The following is an 11,171-nucleotide window of genomic DNA, read 5'->3' as shown; positions in this document are numbered from 1 at the left end:
TTATCAAAGCTTTCTCCTGACACAAGGTGTGCAAATACTGGGCGGCAGAAAGATTCGAACCCTTTATTTCCTGCTTAAAATCATTTCAAAGACGCGGAAGGAGGAGAAAGAAACATGAGTGGAGTCGTTGCTTGTTCTCAGTTTTGAAGGATTATGTCTGAAGATTGTTGTGTTTGTGTGTTTTTCCTCCAGAGAGGCAGGTAGAAACTGAACAAAAATGTCCGAGTCGGAGCCCTTGGACGTCAAATCAAAACACGACAGAGTTTCACTTCGGGCGTCTGCGGCTGCTGCCCGGCTTTCATTTCACAATAAAAGTCGGTGACGGACGTGCAGGTCAGCCTCCCACAGCGGCCGCCATGGCTCTGAAAAAGTCTCCCGTCGTTCAGTTCTGGTTTCCGCGGTAACAACGGTCCACCGCCAGCCTAAAATAGAAAAAAAAAACATCTAAATTCCAATGTTTTTTCTGTCCATCTATTTCAGGGCTTCTCAGTGTGCCCACCTCCAGACCTTCAAAATAAAAGTGGCCAAGACTCCTGACCCCCACTATCCCTGGGAGGGGTTGAGGTATGCAAATGTTTGACAAGCACGCTCACACACACACACACGCACACACGCACGCGCACACACACACACACACACACACACACACACACACACACACACACACACACACACACACACACACACAAGCCATTCCAAAAGAAGTAGGCAAACATTTAGATCTTATTTAATATCTACAAAAAAACTGCAGCAAGGCTGTTTTTTCAGAGTCATTGATCAACATAATATCTCACCGATTTTTTAATATGATTTCCTGCATTTTTATGTATTATTGCTTTGTTTTTTTCGTTCAACAGATTGCAGAATTTTAAAGCTTATTGGTAATTTTCATGTAATTCCTCTGCAATTGTGGATTATTCATCCAAGTATTGGGGGGGTTCCTGATTACTAATCAAGTCATGTCACAATAATATATTTTTTAAATTGGACTTAAGTTTGAAAGATGTTCAGGTATATATATTTGTATGTATGTATATATCTATGTGTGTCTGTTTGTGTGTGTGTGTGTGTGTGTGTAATAAACTTAAAATAGTAAACTCTGTCTGAAATATAGCAGATTCAGTTCTTGTTTACCAAGCCGGTTCAGGGCCCTGGACCACGTTGTCTCAGTAATTTTTTTTTGGTTGTAATGGTTTTCCAGTGTTACTCTACTTACTAACCATTTTCCACTTTACTTTTCATCATAACTTTGAATATGCTATATCTTTATATAGATAAATCATGTGATCATAACATGTGTGTATGTATGTGTATACACACACATATATGCATATATACAGAGTAACTATACAATTTACTTTACTGAATAGGGTACTTCTAATGAATTGGACATTGGCAGTAAAATGTTTCCTAAATAAAATATCAATGTTGATTGATCATTTCTTTCTTTAAACACTTTATTATTTTTGCTGCTTAATGTGCTACTCACTAATTCATAGCATTTGATTTCTCATGAATTTAAAATAGATACAAATACAGACGGGCGTCAGTCAAGTCTATTTGCTGCTATAGTGAAAGAACAGAGAACAAGAATTCCCTTGGCTTGTGCAGACCATTAACAAAAAAAGAACTTACTAGGTAAATTCAAAGTATTTTTATATTCCTTCTTTATTGATCTTGTATAACAGTTATGACTAAAATAGGCCATTAAGAGTAAATTTCCAGTTTATCTTGAGTTCTAAACAGGATCTCTGTCTATGTGTCTCTCGGATGCTTTCCTGGACTTTAGAAGCCAAAATTACATGGAGCATAATTAGAATATCAAGTTAAAACCGTACAAGAAAGCAGTAAATACGTCATGATGTACTTATACCAGATATAAAGTTATCCAACAAAAGTTTTCCAGTTAAATCTAATTGCAACCAGATATTAAACTGACAGTTAATATGGGACAAACACCATTTACTGTACTCAATGTGTTACTATAAAAATTTCATCGATTAAAAAAAAAAATACAGTGTTAAAAGGTGTTAATCTAAGGGCGTTACATGGTGACTTTATTAAATACGCCATTGTCCGTCAGTGTTGACTTGTTGATGACGAATCTACTTTCTATCGACCGAGTACAAAATAAATAAAATGTGGGGCTAGAGTGTGAGAGAGAAAAAACGCTGGTGTTTTACTTATAAAGATGTTTATCAGCTCCGGTACAAACAATAAGACAAAAATGTGAAATCAATGACGACAGTCAGGAGTTGACGATGGGCCTTGCGCATGCGCCGTGGTAGTAGTTTGTGTCCGGGTATGCGCCGTAGGGCAGGAGCGGCTCCGACATCAGGGTGTTGATGGAGAACGGGTGGCTGAACGGGTAGTGCGGGGGGAATGAGTCTGCGGGGTCGTGCAGTAATAGTCCGTGATGAGGATGTGGCGGGTGCGGGGGGAACAGGTGTTGCGGGTGGTTGGGCGTATGCGCATGCGCGGGGCTGGGGTGCAGCAGGGGAGGAGGAAGAGGAGGAAGAGGAGGAGGGGAAGCGGGCGATCGCGGGGAATCCGAGCCGCTGCTGGTCACCGATCCGGGGATTCCGCCGTCCTCCTCCTCCTCCTCCTCGTCGTCGTCGTCTTCTTTGCTACTCTTCTTCCCCGTCTTCCTCTTTCGCTCGCATTTGAAGCGCTTCTGGCGCCGCAGGTAGCAGCCGTTCTCGAACATGTTCCCGGAGTCCGGGTGCAGCGCCCAGAACGAACCCTTTCCCGGTTTGTCGGCGGATCGCGGCATCTTCACGAAGCAGTCGTTGAAGGAGAGCGAGTGGCGGATGGAGTTCTGCCAGCGCTGCTGGTTCTGTCGGTAGAACGGGAAGAGATCCATGATCCACTGGTAGATCTGGTTCAGGGTCAGCATCTTGCTGCAGGACTGCTGGATCGCCATGGTGATCAGGGAGATGTAAGAGTATGGCGGCTTGGCGTGCGTGTAGCTCCGCCGGTACGGTTTGGGCTCCTTGGATCTTCCGCCGTCGCAGGCCGGGCCGAACAGCCCGTAGGGCGGCGGGCTGATGCGGGCCGGGCAGCTTTGCGCGGCCCCGCAGCTCTGCGGCGGCTGCGGCGGCGTGGCGTGGTGGTTGACGCCGAGCGGGTTCACGTAATGCGCGCTCATGTTAGCGGTACCGGACATCCCGGGCGCGTTCATGTAGCCGCTCATGTTTCCCGTCGCGGCGAAACTCTGGAAGAGAATACACAGGGAAACGCCGATCGATTAGGATCACAAGTCAATAAATCAACTAGATTCATAGCTAAATAGCGTTAAAAGTTAACCTATATTTAAAATACATTGTCAAATAAGTTATATCATGGTCTTGCTTTTCTTTGGTATATTGATGTCGCGTTGTTCTGGTTTTTCAGTAGAATAATAGAAAGAAAGCGTTTCTCTGTCTTTAAGAGTTGAAACCTTAAATGTGACACTTAACGAACTAAACGGCGTGTAAAAATTATCTGCACCAAATCATTTGTTATCAGGAGAACTTTGGAATTCAGTGTTTGCTGTCGGAGAGGAATTTTGAATGAGCCTTTTCATATTTGAGTACTTAGGGACTGTCTTTAAATTATACATTTAAATTGCTATTAAATCAGCAGGGTGTCTTTAAGAGTGTTTATGTGATAAAACGTAAACTCCCGGATCGACATCCACTACTAAAGGCCTTGCAAATAATAATAGATATTACACTGAAAATGAATACAATAGAAGCAAAACTTTGGACATCAGGAAACCCGGATGGTTCAGCCATCCACATTTTTTAGTCATTAACTACTTTGACTCGCAGGACAACTCACTGTCTTTCAGGGCATTGATTTAAAGAGTGGAAAAAGCGGACTATTGGTCTGCGAGTGGGAGAAAAATAATGAGGGTGAGGAATGCGAATCTGTCAATAAGCGTCTTCACATCAGGTTTGAAAAGAAATGAAACTTTGTGACGCTGACGCTGAGTGGGTTAGCTGTATAAACTAATTTAAAAGCAAAGAGTTCTTAATTATAGTTGTGTCACTATCATTACCATCATTATTATTATTAGTAGCAGTAGTATCGTGATTACTATATTAAAATATTAACTTTAAATATTTCTTCAATTTTATAGTTTCTTAAGTTTTATTTATTTTATTTGGATTTTTTTTGCTATTTCTTTTTCATCTGCCTAATTCGATTTTCCTGTTTAAATCTTTGATTTTTGAAGTGTTGTTTTCACATATTCTTAAGCTATTGGAGCATCAGTTTGTAGGGAAACGGGCATATTAATAAAGCAGTGTATTTGTTTGTTTGTTTGTTTTGCTCTTGAACCCCTCTTCCTGCTCACAATCACATGACCGCCTGACGTTTGAAGGCGTTTCAGTCCGACGACGTCGGATATGTATGATTTCATTTTTTGCCTCCAAATTATGAGAAGCTTCGAGCTAATTTATTAAAGACCAAACTGATCAGTTAAGGTGTCAAGTGATTTGATTCTTCCCGCTGTCCTAATTAATTATTTTTATTGTTGTCAATACTACTACTTATAATAATATAATTATAATAATATGTGCTGTTATTATTATTATGATTATTATGATTATGATTATGATCATTACCATTTCTGTTATTATTAGTATCATTATTATTATTATTATTATTATTATTATTATTATTATTATTATTATAATCATCATCATCATTATATGTGTATTCATATTATTTTAAAGCTTTTAATCCAATATTTTAATATGTTGGTATTGATGTACGAGATCGTCTGGGAAGAAATCCAAAAGTGACCGACAAGTAATGATAGCCTCTGTGTTCGATCGATCGGTCATAAGGAAGAATTATCGCCCCCACCCGCCCCCCGAGTTATTGAGTTATTTGTTGACCCTTTCTCTTATTGAATACAGTTATTATGTACCCGGCCACATTATTATGGGCAGGTTAGAGGCTTTAGTTTGTTGCGATCAGCAGATTCGGGGACACTACAACTTTAGATCAGACCAATTAACGACAGACACTGAAAATGACAAAAAAATGTATTAAAGAGAAAAACCGCGGATCTTTTTCTCGGCAGCGTTGGGAATTACACACCAAAAACACGCGAATTAATCATCAAAATTAGAACTTTACTCTAATTAGTAATCTAAATCACTGAAAGACGGAATATCATTTTACCTTAATACGAAAGCTCAAGTTTTTAACACTCAAATACATTCTGTGATTTCCAGGGAAACATTTTCCGTTCGTGTTGTTTCTTCTTTTTGTTTTGTTTTTTAAATTTATTTACAATGAAAGCGTGTTTCAAACCTGTATAAACGCGGAAGTTTCTGCTGATGGTGAGTACTTTTGAACTTTTCGTTTTTAATCAAATATCAAACGTTAAAACTGGAAATATGAAAGAAGCGCCTCGTTTGAAATAACAAAAAAACGAAGATTTAAAGTGTTGCTTTGCATCTCTTTACCTCCCACTGAAGGAAAGAATTCGATAATCGATCAATAAACGAACCGGACGGATGGATGTGCACGGACCTCGGTCTCTCCGTAGTAGTTCCCGGTCCAATCCGGATGTTCGTGTCCCTCCATCTTCACGGCACTCAGCATTCTTTATCTCCGTCCAAGCCAGGCGCCCTCCGGCCCCTCCCCGCGTGTCTCCGCCGAAGGCGTCTCTTCTCCGGGCGATGAGCCGAGATGTGACTGCGGGCGGCGCGGCGGCTCCTTCTCACCTGCTCACGAGCCTCTGGTCCACCCGCCGTCCAATCAGATCGCTCTCCTCTCAGCGAAGACTCCTCAAGCTCAATGACGTCACAGGAAATATCATAACAATAAATACAAATAGAATACGGATTCATCATAGCATAAAACTACCAATGGTAAATAAATAAGCTGAAAGTCAACAAGGATGGATCCAAGATAATCATTCATGAATTTAAGATTAAGAATACACCTATCAAAAATTCAGAAAAACTCCATTCATTAAGTAAAAATCAACTCTTGAGGTGGCAATTCTGAAATGGGAAATAAATTATTTTCACTTCCGGAAGGAACAAACAAAGAAGGGAATGAATAGAGGCAAAACGACATTCACTTTAAAAATATCGAAGGTGCAAAATTGATCAATAAAAAAACAAACAAACAAAAAAAGCATAAAATGATGCATTTTTATCCTGCTGAGAGGAGACAGTGACACTTACTGGTGAGCAGTGGAAATTGCAGTTCAATAGCCATGTCTTTTTGATTGACATATATTTTTAACATAACTACAGTTATAACCACATCATATAAACCTCCAGTTTGGAGAATGGATATATAAGCATGTATGAAGATCGAAACAAAGACAATTTGACGTACATGTGTAAAAAAAAACTTAAGGTTTATTTGGCATCATCTGGACAAGACCAGGGGTCGGCAACCCTTAACACCCAAAGAGCCATTTGGACCCGGTTTCCTCGGAAAGAAAACACTGGGAGCCGCAATTACTTTTTGACGTCTAAAATAAAGGTACCACTGTATATATTGCTTTTTATTACCTTTACACTTTGTACAAACAAGTGTGTAGTGCGTTGCTTCTGAAATTCATAAAGTATTACGGAGAAAATGAAATTTTATTTATGTAATGAACCCATTTTGAGCTTTGGGCTTTCAGAGCGTGTAGCGGAGCCTTGACCTGAATTTCAAAAATAAATCGGGAAAAAATCACTGTCAGTAAACAATAAAAAATAATTATTTGCAAAGTATCTTCATGAATACTAATTTTACCTGGTTTGAGACTTTTGCGCCTGAACTTCTGCGCACAGCATCTGCAAATCGGGACTTTACCGGCTGGCGGGTATACCGGCTTCCATGAGTGTGACGTTATTTTGAGCGGTAAAAAATAATAAATGTAATTTTATTTAATATTTCAAGATAACAATAATCTCCCAACTTAGAACTAAAAGTTAAAAAAAGGAATAAATACAAATGAAATACACTTCAATTAAATATTTAGAATTTATTTTCCCAAGCCACTCGGAGCCGCAGTGTAAAGATGAAAGACCTGCATGCGGCTCCGGAGCCGCGGGTTGCCGACCCCTGGACAAGACTGAAAAACAGTTTCAATTAAAATTACCCACGAATAGTTTTCCCAACTTCACATCAATATTAAAGGAATAATTCCTTTCAAATACATTTTCCTAAACAAAAGTTTCCAAATTAAATAATTGACCAAATATGAAACAAAAAAATAATCCATCGAGACAGATGGCTGTTGAAATAGGATATTGTCCAAGTGCTTGATCATGGGGGAATATTGAGTTCTATGTAGATAGTTTAAGAGTTTGGTCAAAACCTGCTGTACATATAGTACTAACCCTATTCTCTTTATCTACCTCTCTCACACCAACTACCTTCATATCCTCTCTCACTACGTCCAATAACATTTTCTTTGGTCTTCCTTAAGTGTCACGGGCCGCTGGGGGCGGACACGGAATGGGAACCACACCACCAAGGCTGAAATCAGGGTTGGAGCTCTTTATTTAGGGTGGGGCAAGACGAGGGGGACATGGTGGGCCGAGCTACACGGTAAGGGACACAGACAGGCAGGGTCTCTGGCAATTCCCCTGCCCCGAGACGGAGTCGCACAAGGCTGGGTCTCACCAGGCAGGGCCACAGGAAGGGTTACAGGAAGGGCCCCAGGCAGGGCCCCAGGCAGGGCAGGGTCTCAGGAAGGATCTTAGGAAGGGTCCCAGGCAGGGTTACAGGAAGGGCCCCACAATCCTTCAGCCCTTGGACCTCCAGTTGCTCCTTCCTTCGAGCCCTCTCGAGCCTTCTCCGTCCCTCGCGAATTTCCCGGCCCCGAGCAGAGCGTGCCGCTGCTCTTTATGGGGCCGGATAATTAGCGGCAGCTGGCGCTGATTACCAATTTGACCCAGCCGTGTCAGACCCTGACATTGAGACCTCCTGCCTGGCAGCCCCAATTCCAGCATCCGTGTGCCACTTAATTCACTATCCCCCCTCTGTACATGACCCAACCATCTCAGTCTGGCTCCTCTGACCTTCTGTCCAAAACATCTAACATGTGCTGCTCCTCTGATCCTATCCATCCTGGTCACTCCCAAAGAGAACCTTAGCATCTTCATCTCTACGTCCTCTAGCTCTGCCTTGTGTCTTTTTGTCATTGAAACTGTCTCTAGGCCATACAGCATGATTGGTCTCACCACTTGTACGTTGTCTTGTGCACTTTTCCTTTCATTCCGACTGACAGTCTTCCATCACCTTGTACCCCTGACACTTTTCTCCACCCGTTCCAACCTCCTTGAACTCGTCTCTTCACCTCTTTTCCAAACTCTCTTTTAGTCTGGACTGTTGACCCCAAGTACCTGAAATCCTCCAACTTCTTGATCTCCACTCCCTGTAGCTTCATTGTTCCACCTGGGTTCCTCTCACTGAAACACATATAATCCGTCATTCTGCGACTAACTTTCATCCCTCTCTTTTCCTGTGCATACCTCCACCTCACTAGATTTTCCTCTATCTGTTTTCTGCTCTCACTACAGATCACATTGTCATCTGCAAACATCAGGGTCCATGGAGATTCCTGTCTAATCCCCCTTATCCTTAAAAATGGGCACCATCACACTTCATTTCCATTCTTCAGGTATCATCTCACTCTCTAAGATCCTGTTGAATAATCTAGCCAGAAACACTGCCACTGCCTCCCACTCTTCATCCTTTTGAATGCCTTACTCACTTCATTTTTACTAATCTCTGCTACTTTGTGGTCCACAATAATCACCTCTTCTACCCATGCCTCACTTCATTTTCCACATTCATCAGCTCGTCAAAGTACTCTTTCCTTCTTTCCATCACTCTTCCAGCATCTGTCAATACATTTCCCTCTCTATCCTTAATCACCCGGACCTGTTGTACGTCCTCTCCATCTTTATCTCTCTGTTTCGCCAACCTGTATAGATCACTCTCTCCCCCCTTACTAGTGTGAGAGTGCAAAGACTAGACATCCCCTCCCTTTTTTTGATATTTAATTTATTTTTTTTCCTGAGTGAGCAACTTGCTCCTTTCCTCCCTCTAAATGTTCGTAAGTATGTAGTACCAAATCCCACCACAGGATGGCGTAAAACCAACTGTGATTAGTTTGCCGAGACCCGGTCACAGTATTGCTTCAGTGTCGGCAAGAGGTTGGACGCCAGTCTTCTTCTTCTTCTTCTTCTTTCGGCTTTTCCCTTAAGGGGTCGCCACAGCAAATCAACTTTTTCCATCTAACCCTATTCTCCGTATCCTCCTCTCTCACACCAACTACCTTCATATGCTCTCTCACTACGTCCATAAATCTTCTCTTTGGTCTTCCTCAAGACCTCTTGCCTGGCAGCTCCAATTCCAGCATCCGTCTACCAATATATTCACTATCCCTCCTCTGTACATGTCCGAACCATCTCAGTCTGACTTCTCTGACCTTCTCTCCAAAACTTGTAACATGTGCTGTTCCTCTGATAGACTCATTCCTGATCCTATCCATCCTGGTCACTCCCAAAGAGAACCTCAACATCTTCATCCCTGCAACCTCTAGTTCTAGTCAGAAAATCTACTGCTTGCTGCCTCTCCTAGACACTTCCACACCTCCACAGGTATATCATCTAGTCCAACTGCTTTTCCACTCTTCATCCTCTTCAATGCCTTACTCACTTCATTTTTACTAATCTCTGCTACTTTGCGGTCCACAATAATCACCTCTTCTACCCTAGCCTCGCTTCATTTTCCACATTCATCAGCTCTTCAAAGTACTCTTTCCATCTTCCCATTACTCTTCTAGCATCTGTCAATACATTTCCCTCTCTATCCTTAATCACTTGGATCTGTTGTACATGCTCTCCATCTTTATCTCTCTGTTTCGCCAACCTGTATAGATCATTCTCACCCTCCTTACTATCCAACCGAGCATACAAGTCATCATACGCCCTTTGTTTTGCCTTTGCTACCTCTATCTTTACCTTTCGCCGCATCTCCCTGAACTCTTGTCTGTTCTCTTCAGTCCTCTCAGTATCCCACTTCTTCTTTGCTAACCGCTTTCTCTGTATATACTCCTGCAATTCCTCATTCCACCATCAAGTCTCCTTATCTACTTTCCTTCCAGATGATACACCAAGTACTCTCCTACCTGTCTCCCTGATAACATTAGCTGTGGTTGTCCGATCATCTGGAAGCTTTCGCTGACCACCCAGACCCTTTCTCAACTCCTCTCTGAAAACCATACAACACTCCTCCCTTTTCAGCTTCCACCACTTTGTCCTCTGCTCTGCCTTTGTCCTCTTCATCTTCCTTGTCACCAGAGTCATCCTACAAACCACCATCCTATGCTGTCTGGCTACACTGTCACTTACAACTACTTTGCAGTCACTGATCTCTTTCAGGTTACCTCGTCTATACAAGATGTAGTCTACCTGCATGCTCCTACCTCCACTCTTACAAGTTACCCTATGTTTGTATCTTTTCTGGAAAAAAGTCATCACTACAGCCATTTCCATCCTTTTTGCAAAATCTACCACCATCTGTCCCTATGCGTTCCTATCCTGTACAGAATACCAAATCTGCTCATCATTTCTTTATGCCCTCTATTACCTTCACCAACATGTCCATTGAAGTTTGCATCAATTACTACTCTGTCATCTCTGGGAATAGTCTGTATTACTTCATCTAACTCACTCAAGAACTTCTCCTTCTCCTCAAACTCACATCCCACCTGCGGGGCATTGCCACTAATAACATCGAACATCTTCTTCATCCCTTTCGGATTTTCCCTTCAGGGGTCACCACAGCGAATCAACCTCCTCCATCTAACCCTCCAGTATCAGACTCATAGGTCTATCTGACATTCTTTTCACCTCAAGAACGCTCCTAACAAACTTCTCCTTCAAGATAACTCCTATTCCATTTCTCTTCCTGTCAGTACCATGAAAGTACAACTTTAAGCTGTTCCTAAGCTTCTAGCCTTACGACCTTTCCACCTGGTCTCCTGGACACAATATATCCACCTTTCTCCTCTGCATCATGTCGACCAACTCTCTACCTTTTCCTGTCATGGTCCCGATATTCAAAGTCCCTACTCTCAGTCCCAGACTCTTGCCTTTCCTCTTCTCTCTCTACTTCCGAACACGCCCTCCTCCTCTCCTTCTTAGACCTAC

The 11,171-nt window shown here is 42.1% G+C and overlaps 1 protein-coding gene across 1 annotated transcript; it reads right to left on the bottom strand.

Annotated features, from left to right (window-relative positions):
* Positions 1-1,375: 1,375 nt before the first annotated feature.
* On the bottom strand, positions 1,376-5,707 carry LOC147213244 (hepatocyte nuclear factor 3-beta-like). The gene is made up of 2 exons (XM_086143184.1): positions 5,530-5,707; positions 1,376-3,214 (listed from the first exon to the last, which is right to left on the bottom strand). The coding sequence occupies exons 1-2, from the start codon at positions 5,599-5,601 to the stop codon at positions 2,249-2,251; spliced, it is 1,038 nt and encodes a 345-aa protein (XP_085999310.1). The 5' UTR covers positions 5,602-5,707; the 3' UTR covers positions 1,376-2,248.
* Positions 5,708-11,171: the final 5,464 nt, after the last annotated feature.

Source organism: Fistularia commersonii, chromosome 36 (assembly GCF_037954325.1).
Source record: "Fistularia commersonii isolate RoL2024-O1a breed Wild chromosome 36, RoL_Fcom_v1.0, whole genome shotgun sequence".
NCBI classification, from domain to species: Eukaryota; Metazoa; Chordata; class Actinopteri; order Syngnathiformes; family Fistulariidae; genus Fistularia; species Fistularia commersonii.
Note: the sequence above shows the minus strand (reverse complement) of the source record. Positions and strands in the feature narration are given on the sequence as shown.